The following is a 16,983-nucleotide window of genomic DNA, read 5'->3' as shown; positions in this document are numbered from 1 at the left end:
TGAGTCACAGCGTGGAACTCACTCACTCACCTAGTTGGTGAATGTCAAAACAGAAAGCAAAAAGAAAGCAGTTGTCCATGAAGTTTATTCAGTGTTAAGACTCTGTTTGATACGTGGATAAAAAAAAAAAAAAAAAAGAAAGAAACATAAGCTTCATATCAGGCCAGAAGAGCATCAATTAGGAGCTAGCCTTTGACGTCAAATAGGAGAAAGGTTTTCAGTGGGAGGGAGCCTTTTCATTTGGAGCTTGTTTAAAGGAGCGCGGGCGGAGACGTCTGATTTCAATCAGCTTTGCCATGGTTGTTTGGCGTCAACTGCTACTGTGAAATGGTAGAACAAAATGGCAAAAGCACAATCAAACAACAAGCGCAAGAACAAGACAGCCCCAAGACGTCAGCGGCTCCATCCTTCAGCCGTAGCCGTCGTTCCATTCGGCCACTTTGTCGTACTCCTGAATCTTCTGCTTGATGTGCGACAGCTTGTTCTTCAGGTAATCGCAGCGCTCCTTTTTCTCCACAAAGGTCGGGTCCTGCCGGGTTGCCAAGCGACCAATGTAATGCCAGCGAGACGCGCCTCCGGGGAGGCGACGAGCGACGCACTCACGTTTTTCTTCCTCTGGAACTCCTGAAGGATTCTGCCGATGCGCTCGGCTTCCTGGAAAAAAAAAAAAGACGAGAAAAGGACAGGTCGGGCGTGGCAAAGAGCACGAGGCCGGGCCGGGCCGGGCCACCCACCATCTGGCTGCCGGCCTGCTGCGGGAGGCCGCGCATCATGGCGTCCATCTCGTCAAACTTCTTGCAGGCGGCCTGCACGTCGGCGTGAAGCTCCTTGTACTCGGCGTACTGGTCGTTGAACACGGCTCGGTACTGGTCGCGCTCCTCGTCCGAGCGGATGCTCGGGTACTTCCTGCGTGGCCAAATTGTTACACTCTGGCAGCGGCTGGCTGGCAACAGGCCGCTTCCAGAGCACTCACGCGATGTAGTCCGGCACGATGACCGGCTTGGGGATGTGGCCCGACGGTATCGCCCCCTGCAGGATCTTGGGGGCCACGGCCACGGGGACGTCGGCCACGGATGCCAGGGAGGATTCCCGCAGGGGGAGGTCGGCGCCCGCCGCGCCGCTGGCGGGAACCAGCTGGTGAGAAAAGACACGCGTGAGAACCGGGCGCTCGGCCGGCCGGCCGGCCGGCTGCCCGCCCGCCCGCCCGCCCGCCGGGACGCTCACCAGCGACCGAATGGCTCCAAAGTCGGACTGCTGCATCTGAACCAACGGGAAACCAAGGAGTCAGGTGAGCGATGGAAATTGCCATCACAGCGACGAGTTTGGATTGAAAAAAAAGTGCCGGGCGAGACCTCGTGCGCGTTGCTCTGGCGGTATCGGCGCGCCGCTTCGTGGCGCCACAGCTTGAGGCTGACGCCGGCGCTGATCAGGTAGATGACCATGGTGAGGAAGAGGAAGATGATGGCGGCCGTCTGGCCCGCCTCCGTCCTGCAGAAGGCGCCGCTCATGCCGTTGTTGAAGACGGGGTAAGAGCAAAGGCCCCCGCGGGTGGTGTCGCGCACGTACACGATGCCTGCGCAGACAAAAGGAAGGGCACCTCAGCGTCCCGAGGGAGGGCTCCTCTCGCATTTGTCCGGGCTCCGCTCCGCCCCGCCCCCTACCCGCCGCCATGTAGAGCACGGCCAGCACCAGGTTGATGACAAACTCGGTCAGCGGCCACCAGGTGGAGTCCAGCAGGATGGTGCGGTAGTACATGGTCATGCCCAGCACCAGCACGATGACCGTCACCAGCCACGCCAGGCCCGCCACCACCAGCACAAAGGGCGTCTTGGGCCCCGTGTAGGTGGTGGCGCTGCCGCCGTAGAGGCCGCCGCCGTAGGCGCCGCCCGGCGACGAGTAGCCAAACATGTTGAACCACTCGTTGTCCTTGTGGATGTAGGCGCAGACGCAGGCGAAGACGGCGGCGCCCAGCAGCAGCTCCACGCAGCCCAGAATCCTCAGCAGCCCCGCCCAGGACTTCATGTAGGCGTAGCGCTGGTTGTACTCCTCCACGCGCTCGCTGTAGGTCAGCGCCGTGCGGTAGGTGCGGCCCGAAGCCGACTCGCCCAGGTCCAGGAGCTCCTTGGCCGAATTGTAGCTGCCGGCCGAGCCCCCGTAAGGGTCCCGGTAGGACCCGGGGACCGAGGTCGTGGGGGGAGGCGAGCAGCGCACGCCCTCGCTGGTGCCGTTGTTGTTGTTGTTACATGACGGCGCCTCGGGCCAGGCCCCCTTTTTGCTGCTGCTGCTGCTGCTGCGATCGCTGGCCCGGAAGAAGTTCTTCCACGAGTCCGGGATGAAGCGGTGCACCGGTTTGATGTCCAGGGCCGGGTCCGGGTCCCGTTCGGTCCCCTCGCTTGCGTCGCAAAAGCCAAGTTCAAACCATTGTTGACAGAAAATGGCGTGGAGTGTCGCGAGCTTACCCGTCGCTCGGGTAGTCGGGTCCGACGGGAGCGTGGTCGGGCAGAGGCGGCGGCGGGAGCGGGTCGGCGCTGAGGGCAAAGTAAGGCGCCGACTGGGCGCTCAGCGGGTCAGGCTCGTAGGGCTGGTCCCGGGGCAACGTGCCCGGCGGGACCTGGTCGTAGTGAGGCGCCTGGCGGACATGCTCAGTGCGGCCTAGGTACTCGTCACCATGGAACATCAGGATGATGGGGGGCCCTGACGCACGCACACACGCAAATGAAAAGACACAGGAGTTATCGAGTCATCAGCGAAGCCTAATGCGGTTAACTCGTAGACATCAAATGTTTTGTGTGGACTTTTTATACTGCTTCTATCGGCCGTACATTTGACGTCTCGGCTCGCACCACGAAGCAAAAGTCACCGCGAAAGAGAAGGTGACAGAAGAAGAGAGGGAGAAACCACAAGTTACCCAGAATCCTTCATGCTAGTCGCAGTGCGTCTCCCGGCCAGCAGGCGGCGACGCAGAGATGCACTGCGGTCAGTCAACGGGCTGATGAAGAGGAGAGCAGGAGCGAGCGGCGGGCGGGGGGGGGAGAAAAAATAGCAAATGCTGTTCAATACCTCGCTGACACGCAGTCGCTCGTCCGTCCGTCCGTCCGTCCGTCCGTCCGTCCGTCACCACTTACATTGAGCACCCGGCGCCGCGAGCCGGGCTGGTTTGCGCGACGCCGACTGCAACCTATGAAGTCAAGACAAATACTGAGGGACAATTTGAAAGGAAAAGGCCAAGATGACTTTCATCAATTGAAATGGATCAATGGTGTCAATCAATTGAGGATGAATTACTGCTCATTAAAGACCTTGTATACATCAGAAGGAAAGTCCCAAATCAAAATTGACACAAGATACAACGAGGTAGACGATACGTATTACCAATATGATGTCAAGTGGGAGTCAGGATTCTCAGGGTTTCACAAACGCATCATTTTGAAACCTTTGGAAGACAAATGAGAACAAACGTTACATTTCCATAGATTTCTAAGGACACGAGCAAAGAAGAAGCCAAAGAATAATGACTACAATTCAGACAACGGTGAAGTTCGTTCACAGGATGAAATGACATGTACCGGCGAGGAAGGACAAGTCATTTGGACGACATTCTGAGAGTTCGCGAACGCATCATTTTCAAACCCCAAAAAAAAGTAAGCGTCAGGCTCCAAACACATTTTCGATGTGAAAATGGTGGTGGACGAGGACGCCGCCACAGGAAAAGCAAAGAAAGCGGAAAAAATAAAGTTGGGTGGAAATCGGGCAACAAGTACGAGGTCAAATGAAAACAACTCGAATGGTGCTTTGTTTTCGCGTCAACTTCCTGGCTAACGAGCCTCACCATTGTCGCGTCACCTGTTGCTCTTTGGCCGAAGCGAAGTGAAAGGAAGGAAGGAAGGAAGGAAGCGAAGCTCATCGCTCCTAGTAGGTACCAAAAGTTGTCCTAGCTAGCTTGCGCGTTCCCTTCTTGTCTTCTTTCTTCTCCTGCTACTCCACTCCCTCTTGTTCATGACCCAAAGTTGACGGCGCAGCAAGGTAACTCCTTTCACCGCACCCACCCCGACATCACGTGGGCATCCCGGTGACGTCACTGAACCGCGACGTTTCATTCATAGCAAGTACTGTACTCCGGTGATGGACAATAAAGTAGAGTGGAATTAAAATCCACTCAAGTACAGTGACCAACATCTGAACACAAAACAGCCTCGTGACGTTTTCATCTCTGTTGTAGCAAAAAAAAAGGAAAGGAAGAGAGGTTTCAAGTGAGCCTTTTATCTTTTCAAATCAACAGACGGAATGAGCCGACAAAGATTGAAAATAAAACCATTTTCCCGAAGATCGAATGGAACGGATGGCCAACATCCATCCAAGTTGCACCTTGAGAGCTCAAATGGAATGGACTGGACGGCCAACATCCATCCAAGTTGCACCTTGAGAGGTCAAATGGAATGGAATGGACGTCCAACATCCATCCAAGTTGCACCTTGAAGACCAACGAGTCAGGATACGAGGGAAGTTTCACACTCACTCCAAAAAACAAGGTCAAACCACCACAGCACATGGAGAGATGGTTTTTGCATATCCAGGGTTGCTCGCTTGCATCAAGTAGGACATGGCTTTGTTTTGGGGAAAAGTCATCACGTGACACGCACAAGGAATGTTTCCAAACTGGTTCAGCACGCGTGCAGGCGTGCAGGTGTGCAGGTGTGTTTGCCGCAAGCATTTTGAGGGACCCTCCTACTTATTTCCAACAACGTGTGGCTTTTCGCACACTACGCTTACTACTGGGAGGCCGACTAAAATCAATCCCCATATTGGCCGTTTGTTGTGCTTGCTGAATTTTTCCTCAGGTATTTTAGCAGCACATTTTTGTCAATTGTTTTCAACTTCAAAGTGCTTAGGGATTGTTTGGAGAAGTCATAATCTTTCAAACCATTGCACTTTTCTAGAGCTCAAAACCATTTGGCAAACACACACAAAGTTCCCAGAACGCACTAGAGTGCCGCTGCGGAATGACTTTGCAGCGATGACACACATAAAGTAACATTTGATGGTCATCTTGAAATACTGTGACAAATAAAGTGCACGGAGGTTGCTTTCGGGTTTGGACTCGCCGCCGCCGCCTCCTAGCTCAGTAGGGAATCTGGTTCTGGTAATATTGCAGCATATCGTAGGTTTTGCTCCTGGAAAGGGGGGGGGGGCAAACAGCAAGACAAAATGGCTTCTTATATCCTTAAAAACGCTACGCTAGGTGTTAGCATTAGCCCTGCACGTACCTGCTACTGAGGAAGCAGCTTTGGATGACCTTGATGATGAACGCCGCCGCCTCTTTCTCGCTCATGTGAGGATTAAACCTGCCTCTGAACGGAAGCAAAAGCACACCGTTCGTTTGCGTCTGCCGGTCAGCGTCGACAATTTAGCCACTCACTTGAGGAGCTTGATGGTCTGTCCTCGGAAGCAGGGCAGCCCCGTGTCCAGCATGAGCGTGACCAGAGACACCACCGCGTCCATGTAGGGACTGCGGGGCAGACGGCCACATTGGAGACCCCGGAACGGAGCGGAGCGGTGAGCGGACGGGCGTTTTCCTACCGAACGGCCAGGTAGCCTCGCACGCACATCTCCATGAACCACTTGAAGGGCGTGGCTTCCATCTTGCCGCCCATGATCATCACCATTTCGTCCGTCAGCTTGATGTCGGGCTCCCAGCCCAGGTTGCCGCCCGGGGAGCTCTCAAACATGAAGCCGAAGTCTGCCCAGAGAAGACACAAAATGTGGATGGATGGATGGATCTCTGTGCTAGCATAGCGACTATTGGCGCTTGAGCTATTGGCTTCCTTTGATCCTTTTTTGTCATTTACCAATGTGGATGAGGTGTCCTTTGCTGTCCAGCATGATGTTGCCGTTGTGTCTGTCCTTAATCTGCAGCAGGAAGAGCAGCAGGCTGTACGCCGCCATGCTACGGATGAAGTTGTAGCGAGCCTGCGGCAAGCGGGAGACCGGTCAATGGCAAGATAAAGCGAGTGGAGGAAAGGAACGGAAAGGCGCCACCTTCTGGAAGGCCAGCGTGGATTCGTCGCCGTATTGGTTGCGGAAGTAGTCGTACATGCCAAAGTCCGTCTGCCTGCCCAGCTGGTCGCGGGACTTGCAGTCCGGGATGCACTCGATCACGCCGCACTGAGGAAGACCAAAGCGCCGCGGTCACCTTGGCCGCAGCCTGCTCGCGACAAACAAATGGCTGACTCACCCCGGGAGCAGTGGCCACCACCCGGTAGGGGAAAACAAAAAGGTCCAGGCCCACCAACTGGAAGATGTTCTTGAAGAGTCCAATGATCTGCAGCGCCAGCATATCCTGCCCGAGGAAAAGCAAATGGCTTTGCACTGTCCCCAAAGCAGCGCAAAAGCCAGGCTCACCTGCCGACAGTCGTCGCCCACTTTGAAAATGGCCGCCTGCCAGCAGACTCGCCGCGGCGCGTCCGGGTTGTCCTCGTCCTCGTCCAGCGAGTCGGACGGGCGGCGCAGGCCCTCCCGCTCCAGCTCGCTCACGCCGCAGCGCTTCACTTTGAACTTGGCCAGGTAGGGAGCCTTGGCCGCGCTGCGGACAGATGGCGGCAAAGCACTACTTTTGTCACCGTCAACTTTTTGGGACATTGGTCAAGAATGAAGCTCCCGAACTCCACCAAAGAACTCCTTTTGTCCAAACCGAGCTCACATCAACAGTGCCAAAGCGCTTTGCATAATTAGCACTCAATGGTTCTGACCTCTGCATGGGTGTTCCGGACTTATAGTCGATGTCCAGAACGATGGCCTCGGGGTTACTGGGCAGGTAGCAGCCTAGCGCGCGCACGCGCGCACACACACATTTTGCATCTCACTGTTGTGACCACGACAGTGTCAGGGTTAGCGCAGTTGAGGTTACCTGGCTGAACTTTGATATCCGCCAGAGCCTTCAGGCAACCCCGTTTCCGCTCCTCCCCTTTGGGGATTGGCCTGGAAGATCACCTCAAGATTGATTTTTCAAATCCTTGGAGCCCACGGCTGGCTTTGCGTGCGCGTCCGGCGCCGGTTTTATCCACGAAGCTCGGGGCGCCGACTTACTTGATGATTGCCGACACGTTGGTGATCTTATTGAAGAAGTCAAACTCCCGCTGATAGAAATCTTTGGCCGGACCCGACAGCGATCCCGTGATCTCCTCCACCATTTGCTCCAGCAGCTCCCCGATGTCGGCTGAGCGGCCAACGAGACGCTCGCGTCAAGACGGACGGGCAGGTTGTTTCTTTGTTTGAAAAAAAACTCACGGTCCTTCTGGTGCGCCTCCTCGTCCATGAAGATGTTGGTCTTCATGTTCCAGATGAACTGGTGAGCCAGCAGCTGGGACTTCTGCGCGGCCCACAGGATGTACTCCCGCACGTAGCCCATCTGAGGTCAACGGTTGCACGATATTTTTGGAACGGACTCCGACTCCTGACGTGAAGAAATACCTTATCGTAGCGCAGCGCTTGAACAATCTGCGGGATGTAGAACAAGATGGCGTCCTGAAGAGAAAGAAAAAAAAAAGGAATAAAGAGAAAGGCCGTCGGGGGGGCAGGTCGGGTCAGGTCAGGTCGGCGGGGACTCACCGGAGGGAAGGAGCGCAGCACCTTGACGCCGTACTGCGCGGTGAGCGGGTGCGGCGGGTACATGCTGCTGAAGTAGGACAGGCCCGTGGGCGGGTCGGCGGGCGCCCAGCACAGGATGTGGCTCAGCTCCGGCGAGTCGGCGTCGATGGTGTGCCACGTGACCAGGAACTGCCGCCGCGTGAAAAACAGGAGCGCTTGAGCGAAGCTGGCGGCCATTTGGAAAAGGAAATAAATAAAAGGGGGGGGGGGGGGGGGCTGACCTTGACGGCTTCCGGGACGTCGCTTACGGCGCCGGGGTCCAGACGCACCAGGCGGGTCACCTCGGCCGTGATGGCGTCGTTCTTGAACCTTCCAAGGAAGCCGCGGGTGTTGGCTGCGTTTTTTGGGGACGTGATTCGGAACGGCGCGAGCGTGCCTGCCGACCTGCTGGGCAGCTGCATGGCGAGGTAGGGCGCGATATTCCAGGCCAGGTTGACGTTGTCTTTCCACTGCTTCTCGGTCAGGCTGATGTATTTGGACCTCCAGTTGGCGATGCTGGTCTCTACCGACTGCTCGGTGGCGATGGCCAGCTCCTGGGCGCACAGCGGGTTGTACCAGGTGCTCAGACGCTCGATCTCGCTCGCCTGGCCGCCAAAAGAGGGAAGACGGCGGGTCAGAGGCGGCCGGCGCGGGAAAGACCGGAGAAATCCACGGACGCTCACCAGCAAAGCCAACAAGAGCGTCCGGCGCTTCATGTAGTACTTGTGCAGCTGCGTTCCTCGGTTGCTCTTCTTGGAGGCTCCTGCGAGGTACGGCGTCACGCCGTCACCAAATGAGGCTTTCGACTTTGACTTTGGAAAACCCACCGGACTTCTTGGACGCGCTGGACATGCCGCTGGAAAGCGGGTACGTATTGATCCATCCCTGGCCGCTCTGCTGCGAGCGAGCGCTGGAGTCGATGCTGCCGCCGCCGCCGCCGCCTCGCATGTCGGCGGCGTTCATCACCGACAAACTGTTGAGCGACGGGTCCTGGTTGTCTGGCCGGGAGCACACAAAGGCGCGTTTAGCGCGCCACGGCGCCGTAATGGCCACGACAGAAACGGCACGACGGCATCCACGCGAGTGATGATGGAGATGTCGACATGCCCGCCCTGAACCGTGCGGATCCCGGACTGGCCTGAGCAACCAGAGCGATCCGCCTTCAAAAGTTTGCCCGGTGTCCCACAAGGCTCCGCTCTGGAGCCCTTCCGCTTTTTCACGAGCTGCCCCAGCGGGCTGCTTGCTTGCGTTTTTCTAGCAACTCTGGGCCAGTCGTGGCCACTTGCCTGGTCTCTCTGAATTGATGAGGGGAGGGAGGATTCAAGTCGTACTGGATTGGGGAGGGTGGCTGGATGGATGGACTGACTGACTGACTGACTGACTGACTGGATGATGAGGAGTCGTGCATCTCCACGCAGGTGACACATTTGTGCTTCTCGTCCTCACGGCTACTCAAAGGCTTTTAGAGAATCAAAAAGAGAGGAAGTCGGAATGGAGAGCATCTCGGAGGGTTGAGCAAAGCATCAAATGTGCCACGGGCGCGCACCCGCCACGCATGCTCTCGCCGTCGAGGCCGAGGCTTACTTAAGATGGATATCGGAGAAGTGCTGGACACGATAAGTGATCCGAATATCCCGGCAGAGAGCGTGCTCGGGGCCGGGGTGGTGCCAAGCTCACCGGGGGGCACCAGGTGGCACGCCGCCAGGTACTTCTTGTCCGACAGGATGCCGGCGTAGAAACGGATGGCCACGCTGATGTCCTCGCGCAGGCGCTTGTCACCCTGGGTAGGAAACTTTGGAGACACGCTGCAGACGGAGCACAAGCTCAGCTTAACTCCGACTCGGACGTCCATTTTGGCTCGCAACCCAAAATCAAATCAAACGCGCAAGTCGGGTCACCCGTGCGCGTACCTGAAGTAATCAAAGGCTGTGGAGTAGATCTTCTCTCTCAGGACGTTCTTGACGGTGGGGTTGGTGATGACGTCAGAGTGGAGCACGGCCAGGCCCAGCGTCAGCAGCCTGCGGAAAACAAAGACAGGAGCAATTGGGGGAAAAAAAAAATTAAAAAATGCTGCAAATGAGTGAGCGCCAAAGCGCGAGTCGCACCTGAATCGAGGTCCGATGGCCGCGACGTGTCGGTTGAGGTTGCTTTTGGCCCCGCCCACGTTGAGCGAAAGCGAACGCTGGAGCAAACTGCAGAAGATCTCCACCTGGTCGGCGCTGCAGTACTTGGCTATCTCGAACCTCTGCACCAAAAACTGGACGCAAAGCGCCGGGCCCAAGTGGGGAAAAGGTGAGTAGGGGAGCGGGGTGAGTAGTTGACGCCGGCAGGCGGACCTCAATCCAGATGTGGTGGGGCGTGACGTCCGGCGGGCAGGGTACGGGTTGGCTCTCCTCGGACGCCGCCAGAGGGTCGGCCTCCTGCTGCGCGTCGGAGAATAAGCCCATCTTCAGCTCCACCGTCATCTGCCACGCTCCAGCCATCTCGCGCATGAACTGAAAAAAAAAAAAGGAAATGAGCACAAATGCAGCGCAAAGTCATGCAAAACAAATATGGATATATATATATATTGTTTCGGGGTTACCGGTACTTCCACGCCAGCACGCGCGGCCAGCAGCCACTCCCAGCAGGCGACGGCCGTCTCCATGCCGTGCTCGCTGAACATCTTGAGAGGAGACCAGCAGAGGTGGTGCAGCAGCTGAGGGTCGCACTCTACGCACAAACATCGGCGGGCGTCACAACACCAAGATGGACGGCCCCGGCGAAGCCAAGCCGAGCGACCTGCCGAGCGACCGGCCGACCGAGCGACCGGCCGAGCGACCGACCTTTGCTGCTGATGAGCAAGGCGGCCAGCTTGAACATGACCTCCGTGAAGCCTTCGGGCCGGGCCGAGTCCAGAGCCTCTGCCATCTGCTTGACCAGCAGCCGGCCCAGGTCCGGCTGGCCCCGCAGCGCCTGCGCAAAGTGGATCATGCCCGACACCTGCGGACGGGAAAGGAGGAGCTCTAGGCCTGGGCTTTGAAGGAGAACGGGAGGGCAGTGCGCCCACCTCTCCGGCGTATCGGTTCCTCAGATTGAGGGAGGCCATGAAGTTGGAGTAGTCCTTTTTCACGCACGCCGGCCTCTCCGTCAGCTGAGTGGACTGCGAGGGGACGAGAGGAACGCCGTCAAGGAGCGAAACAAAGCAAAGCGGCAAAGCGGCAAAGCTAGCTAGCGAGCGAGCTACCCCCAGCGCCGTGCTCTGCCGGTTGAAGCCGGCAAAGTGCAGGATGCTCTCGGTGGCCATGGCCAGGCCCGTGTGCTGCGACAGACCCGACACCCAGTTCTGGTGCTTGTTCAGGTACTCCTGCAGGTGGGATTTGGTGACGGACGGCGCCCACTTCATGGCCTCCTTCAGGATCTCCCCGCAGCGGGCGGCAAAGTCCTTCACGATGCTCTGCAAGCATCGCCAAATGTGGTGAAAATCTGCAGCCTGTCTTGAGTTGATTTGGAGGAGCTGACCTCTCTGGCCTCGTGAGTGTCGGGAACCGTGATCCTGTAGGGCGTGTCGGGAATGTCGTAGTACGGCTGGTCTTTGTGGATGTCCTGCGTTGGACGACATCATAGTTTCACAAGTGGGGAAAAGGTAACACGTGACTTGGGCGGGGCCAACTTACGGCGCTGAGCGAGAGCGACAGGGTCTGCAGGATGTCCAGCATGGTCTTCAGCACGCGGCCGCTCCACAGCAGGTGAGGGAAGCTGAGAAAGCAGACGCACCAGGACACGTGTGAGCGGACCGGGCCGGGCAGGGCAGGGCAGGGCCGGGCCGGGCCGAGCAGAGCAGAGCGGGGCGCCCGTGCGGTACTCACGTCTCGGCCAAACCGGACAAATATTTGTCAGCCACTCTGCGGATCCTCTTGTGGATGTGGTTGAAGTTGACCAGCAGGAACTGGGCGTGGCGCTCCAGCTCCTCCTCGTGCGCTTTGGTTTTGGCCTGAAGGAGAGCACCAGATGAAAGCCGCGCGCGCCCGGCGAGGTGGGCCCACCGCCGTGGCCCGCTCCAGGCCTTACCTTCTCGATCATCATTTGCAGAAAGACCTCAAAGACTTTGTCGCTGACGGCCACCACGCACTGCATCATGCCTGCGGGCGGGAGGACGCTAACGTTCATGTTACCCAAGCTAACGTGGGGGCGCTTGCTAAACGCCTTTTACCCGATTTGTCCTTTTGGATGGCCCGGTCCTCAAAGTAGCGGAACATGACCTGGAAACGTTCCGAGTCCGGCGAATTCAGCATCCTGATGGCAAGCGATTGTTATTTGGGCCACTTTTTCGGGTCCGCCGCAAAGTGCGCCCAGCCCACCCACCTCATGTACTCCAGCCTGTAGACGGACAGCAGGTAGGTGGACATGGCAAAATCCAGCTTGTTGACCAGCGCGGCGCCCTCTGGCGGCGGGTCCAGCAGGTTGATGATGGTGCCGCGCAGCTCGTTCAGCTCCGCCTGGGACGGACGGAGATAGCGGGTCAGGCGGCCGCAGGGCGCCGCTCGCTCGCGCCTTTGGAGCGTCGCCGCGGCGCTACCGGGGTGACCGTGTCGTTCTTGAGCGCCGAGTTGTACTGCAGCTCCGAGCGCAGCGGCTCGCCGCTCGGGAAGGTCAGCAGCGGCGATTTGGTGGCGATCTCGCACACGCCCTCGTACCACTCCTCGGGCCACAGACCTGCGGCGGCGCGGCGGCAAGTCAGACGCCGTCTCCCCGCCCGAGACAAATACGGGCGGACCGAGGCGCACCTGAGCCTTCCACGGCGAAGCCCATCACCACCGAGTAGAGCCAGAAGTCCCTGAAGAGCTTCTGCAGCCGCGGTTTGGCCTCCTTGATGGGTGCCAGCCTTTTGGTCAACTGTTGGCACAGGCCAGCGTTTCGAGAGGCGGAGGAAGACGTTCCGACAAGACGTTCCGGGCGCTGCTTACCACTGCGATGACGGGGATGAGGACGCCCAGGTTGCCGGCGCTGCTCGACGCCTGCGGCGCAAGAAAAGACGGCGCTCAAAACGCCAACCAGAGGCCCGGTAAATAGCAAAGAGGGCCGGGCGGGGGCGGACCTTGAGGGCCGGGCCTTTGTCGGCCGCCCGCTCGCTGGCCCGCTTGCCCTCCAGGCCCAGCTGCACAAAGAGCTCCAGCAGGTTGACCAGCAGCTCGTCCACCATCTGCTCGGCCTGCAGGTTGGCCGCGATGTTGCCCAGAGCGTTGATGACGGCCAGAGAGCAGTGCCTGCCCACGCCGCAAGCCGTTAAAAAAAAAAAAAAAAGCCGGCTGGGCTCAACGAGGCCAACCTGTAGCCGTGGTCCTTGTAGTCCTTGGTGGAGTAGACCATGGAGCTGGCCTTCACGCTGATTTGCTGGAACAAATTCCACACTTCCTGGTAGATGTATTGCTGCAGGGGCAAAGCGCGAGCGCCCGCGTCAGCATGTCGGCAAAGACGCGGCGAGGGAGGGCGGGCGGGCGGGACACTTGCGTTGCCCGTGATGACCATGCAGCCCAGCTGGTCCACGATCAGCACGTCCAGCTGCGACGGCGGCTGGCAGAACTTCTGCTGCAGGATCTGCAGGATGGGCTCCATCACGCGGGGCGTGTCCCGCAGGGCCACGGCGATGTGGCCCAGAGCCCGGATGGTGTGGTCCGGGATCAGGTGGGCGTCCCTGTGCCACACGGAGACGTGAGCGGGGACCCTCGGAAGGGACAGACGACAGCCATTACTTGTCGTTCTCCTGCGAGATGTACAGACGGTTGGACAGGCTGGCCAGGAAGGCTTCCACGATGACGTTGTCCATGGTCAGCCCCGCCTTCAGACACCTGAGGGCGAGGTCGCACCGGGTCACGGCCGCACATGTGCCCGCCCGCTCTGGCTTTTTTTTCTCCACGTCGGCGCGCCGCGCTCACCTGCAGATGTTGTCGATGGAGATGTCTCTCAGCTGCTCGTACATGGAGGGCTGACTCTTCTTGCTCGCCGAGTTGGCGCCGAGGGTGGACTGGGAGTGCTCGTTGGTCACGTGGATTTTGATCTCGCCGCCTCCTTGAGCAACAGGAGGAGAAGCGTTAGCCGAACGAGTGGCGGGAAGCGGGAGGAGGTGGGCCTTACCCGCGGAGCATTGGCTGTGGTATTTGTAGAGCTTGACCAGGACGGGCGAAGGCACCACCAGGAAGTCCCTCAGCGACGCGGTGACCGAATGGGCCACCACCGGGAAACGCTCGCACAGGCGGCCCGAGCCCTGTGCCCGCACAAACGCGCCAAGATCAGAGGGGAGGGAGGGAGATAGGGAGGGAGGGAGGGAGGGAGGGAGGGAGGGAGGGAGGGAGGGAGGGAGGGAGGGAGGGAGGGAGGGAGGGAGGGAGGGAGGGAGCGAGCGCCACTGGTGACTCGCCTGCAGGCAGCAGATGAGGAGGGGCATGTGGGCGATGATGACTTTGCTGGAAGTCTTGGACTGCAGCTTCTCCGACAGCTTGCTGCAAAGGTTCTCGGCTCCTGCGGCGGCAGTGAAAGAAGATGAGGCGGCGCCAGCCGGGCGGAGCCGGCGACGGAGGCTCCCACCTTGCTCCTCGGTGACGGCCCACACCATGAGGTCCACGCAGGCGGCGTTGGCCTGGCAGCGCAGCTTGAGCGGGCTCAGCTCGCTCTGCAGGTACTCCACGTCGTGCAGGATCCTCTGCAGCTCCGACTGGCTGCTGCTGAACTGCTCCAGCACAAAGTCGTGCACCTCCTTCACAAAGTCCGTCCGGAGGTCTTTTCACGCAGGGCAGGAGGGAGGGTCAAGCGGGGAAGGCCGACGGGACATATCCAAAAAGGGGGGCGGGACTGACCTTTCAGGTTGTACAGGGTGTCTCGGAGCATCTTGAAGATGGCCACGTAGAGCGGGTCACTGAAGCTTTTGTAGTACACGTGAAGACCGGGACTGGACTGCAACGAGAGCAGAGCCCGGCGAGTCAAATAATAGTCTGCGTGTTTTGGGACCAAAGAGTCAAGCCGCCGTCTTACCGCCAAAAACTCGGCCAAGGTTTCGTCCAGCGACTTTAAAAAGGACTCTGAGACGATGTCTTCGACCTGGTGAAGGTGAAAACCAAAATGTGTCAAGATGGCGCGTTCAGGCGTGCGTGCCGTGCCGCGCGCACCATCTGCAGGAGCTGCCGGAGAGTGTCCAGGGGCACGTGAAACTCTCCGCGGCTGCTGCCGGTGAAGAGAGGCGAGACGGAGAAGCTGGAACTGATGGTGGAGAAGTAGTAGTCCGGGTCCACCGAGCTCCCGTCGGGCAGGTACGAGCCTGCACAGAGTTCGGGCGTTCGGGTCCATCGGCTGTGTCGGTGGAAGAGCCGCGCTCACCTTCAAAGTACGGCGCCGAGGGGTCCGCCGGTAAACTCGGGCTCAGCATCGTCCTCTCTGGACTGGCCTGAAAATAAATGAGCGCGAGAACATCCGGCCCACTTGTCAAATCATTTGCTGAAAGTTGACTATCCATCCAGCCAGCCCCTAACCCGCTAGTTCGCTAACTAGCTACATTATCCATTGGTCGACGTCACGTTCTCACACATTTTTAACAAATCAAATCAAATGTTCCTGTCTTCTTGTTCTTGAGTCATACATTTGTCATTTCATGTTGGTTTTTTTTACCTGTTGAGACACGATGGATACAGAGGAACTCTTGCACCTCAGGGTCTCCGGCGGACACACGGCGAGGAAGGAGCTGGGCAGGATGGAGCGGAAGTCATTGAAGGAGCGCCGTCGCGCCGCGTCGCCGTCGTCGGCCGCCGACGGGGCGGTCGCGGCCGGCCGCGGGAACAGCTTGGACAGCAGCGGCTCGCTGGTGTTGCTGTAGCGGCCGAAGGCTCGCGCCACGCCCAGCAAGGTGGGCACCGTGTAGCGACACGTGTACTCCACGTAGGCGGGACCTGAAAGCAAAACACAAAGTCAGCAAAACGGAGGCCGGCTGACGACCCGGGAAGGCGCGTGGCGCACCTTTATCGTGAGACTGCGAGTTCTTGCATAGCTCCTGCAGGACTTGCATGACGTCCATGATGCTCTCCACAATCTGACGCCACAGTGACATCATCACACCACTATGACAAAACACTCACACATAGATACGCACGCTCACACACACACGCACACACACGCGCACCGGCCCACGCAAGGTTTCATCTCGCTGGGCGACGTCCGACAGCAGCGTCACGAAACAAAAGCTGAAGTTCTCGGCCACGGGAAGCGTTCCTACAGGAGCGGAGAAGGAAGCGCACGCGTGGTTGGTTACGTGCGCCGCGGGAAGACAAGCGGCGGGCCCATTTGACCTGGTCCTTTCCGTTGCGAGCCCTCCTCGATCCAATGAACTCGGGGAAGTCCTTTGAGCAGTCCCAGGAGGTAGGGCACGATGGCGTCTTTGTGCTGAGACGACAGACAGCGCCGCTTTGAGAGCCGTCGGTCGGTCGGTCGGTCGGTCGCGAGAGCGCCGTGCTCACCTGCAGGTTGGACTCCACCAGGAAGACGCCCAGGGCCAGCACGGCGTCCCGCCGCCTCTCGTCCAGCTGGAACACGCCTCGCACGTCCACGGGACACATACATTGCAACTTTTGCACCTGCCGGTGTGACAACATTTGGCACATGACGTCAGAGATCTTCTCCTCTTGCCTCTGGACTGTCTTGTTGCAGCATTGATCTGTTTGGGGCTTTTTAGATTCTTCTAGGTTGCCCGGTTCGCCATCTTTTTGAATGCTAGCAGCCTTACGTGATAACATTTGAAAACAACGTCCCATCCTGACTCTTGTTGACTTTGCATTTTGACCTTGGCTGCATTTTTTGGGGTTTGTTTTCTTCACTCAAATGATACTTACAGAACGGAATGGCGGATCTGAAAATGTCAATCAAGTCATCCTTCACATACCATACCGCCAAGCATGTCATGTAGGATTACTATCCATTGGCCGACTTGAGTTTAACACTAAGGCCCCATTCGACCCGGCCGATCGCCAATAAACGTCACCGTGACCTCGTCTTGACGAAAATCAAGTCACATTGCTGACAGTAAGCCAAAAAGAGACACGATGACGTCACACGCGCCCCGCGAACTCGCCTCGTCCGTCCGCTATGCAAGATGAACGCCGCTTAGTTAGCCAGGAGGCTAAGCCAAGTGCTAACCTTGTCGAGCGGCGCCAGCCGGTGAGCCGCCAGCGAGCGAGCCAGCGACAGGACGGTGTTGAAGTAGAAGCCCCGGCTGCCCTCGACGTGGACAGCCATGTTTACACTTTGAGACTTTAAAGCAACACCGAGAGCAGCTGGAGCATCTTTGGGGGCTCAAACAAAATGACGCGACGACATGTACGGCGAGAGCGCAGGTCCAAA

General features: G+C 58.3%; 2 protein-coding genes across 7 annotated transcripts; both read right to left on the bottom strand.

Moving 5' to 3' along the window:
• Positions 1 to 68: 68 nt before the first annotated feature.
• Positions 69 to 4,117, bottom strand: marveld2a (MARVEL domain containing 2a). 3 transcript variants are annotated; one of them, XM_085925347.1, is made up of 11 exons: positions 3,830 to 4,117; positions 3,126 to 3,433; positions 2,909 to 2,989; positions 2,460 to 2,694; positions 1,662 to 2,392; positions 1,353 to 1,573; positions 1,225 to 1,260; positions 974 to 1,134; positions 735 to 906; positions 604 to 654; positions 69 to 529 (listed from the first exon to the last, which is right to left on the bottom strand). In XM_085925347.1, the coding sequence occupies exons 4-11, from the start codon at positions 2,675 to 2,677 to the stop codon at positions 410 to 412; spliced, it is 1,710 nt and encodes a 569-aa protein (XP_085781473.1). In that variant the 5' UTR covers positions 2,678 to 2,694; positions 2,909 to 2,989; positions 3,126 to 3,433; positions 3,830 to 4,117; the 3' UTR covers positions 69 to 409. The 3 variants fall into 3 exon arrangements, with proteins under 3 accessions (XP_085781473.1, XP_085781471.1, XP_085781472.1); XM_085925345.1 differs by lacking the exon at positions 2,909 to 2,989 and having other exon boundaries at positions 3,061 to 3,178; positions 3,373 to 3,433; XM_085925346.1 differs by lacking the exon at positions 2,909 to 2,989 and having other exon boundaries at positions 3,061 to 3,433.
• A 127-nt stretch (positions 4,118 to 4,244) lies between these two features.
• Positions 4,245 to 16,976, bottom strand: pi4kaa (phosphatidylinositol 4-kinase, catalytic, alpha a). 4 transcript variants are annotated; one of them, XM_085925338.1, is made up of 53 exons: positions 16,780 to 16,976; positions 16,104 to 16,220; positions 15,936 to 16,029; positions 15,770 to 15,858; positions 15,607 to 15,679; positions 15,262 to 15,539; positions 14,974 to 15,040; positions 14,766 to 14,914; positions 14,632 to 14,697; positions 14,457 to 14,553; positions 14,188 to 14,379; positions 14,021 to 14,121; positions 13,738 to 13,867; positions 13,539 to 13,671; positions 13,356 to 13,451; positions 13,114 to 13,297; positions 12,932 to 13,032; positions 12,701 to 12,869; positions 12,570 to 12,620; positions 12,390 to 12,498; positions 12,182 to 12,318; positions 11,968 to 12,101; positions 11,816 to 11,898; positions 11,674 to 11,744; positions 11,472 to 11,596; positions 11,280 to 11,361; positions 11,125 to 11,208; positions 10,850 to 11,059; positions 10,673 to 10,765; positions 10,449 to 10,605; positions 10,208 to 10,335; positions 9,960 to 10,118; positions 9,729 to 9,880; positions 9,534 to 9,641; positions 9,301 to 9,428; positions 8,451 to 8,621; positions 8,307 to 8,386; positions 8,029 to 8,228; positions 7,866 to 7,953; positions 7,606 to 7,773; positions 7,468 to 7,521; positions 7,285 to 7,405; positions 7,084 to 7,213; positions 6,905 to 6,975; positions 6,747 to 6,819; positions 6,400 to 6,580; positions 6,233 to 6,337; positions 6,037 to 6,162; positions 5,847 to 5,967; positions 5,578 to 5,737; positions 5,417 to 5,506; positions 5,265 to 5,348; positions 4,245 to 5,171 (listed from the first exon to the last, which is right to left on the bottom strand). In XM_085925338.1, exons 1-53 carry the CDS (start codon positions 16,876 to 16,878, stop codon positions 5,120 to 5,122), a joined length of 6,321 nt encoding a protein of 2,106 aa, XP_085781464.1. In that variant the 5' UTR covers positions 16,879 to 16,976; the 3' UTR covers positions 4,245 to 5,119. The 4 variants fall into 4 exon arrangements, with proteins under 4 accessions (XP_085781464.1, XP_085781465.1, XP_085781466.1 ...); XM_085925339.1 differs by having other exon boundaries at positions 13,539 to 13,668; XM_085925340.1 differs by lacking the exon at positions 16,780 to 16,976 and adding an exon at positions 16,476 to 16,614.
• Positions 16,977 to 16,983: the final 7 nt, after the last annotated feature.

This window comes from Syngnathus leptorhynchus, chromosome 12, assembly GCF_054491065.1.
Source record: "Syngnathus leptorhynchus isolate UIUO chromosome 12, UIUO_Slep, whole genome shotgun sequence".
Classification (NCBI taxonomy): domain Eukaryota; kingdom Metazoa; phylum Chordata; class Actinopteri; order Syngnathiformes; family Syngnathidae; genus Syngnathus; species Syngnathus leptorhynchus.
The sequence above is the reverse complement of the archived record's forward strand: the minus strand, read 5'-3'. Positions and strand labels throughout refer to the sequence as shown.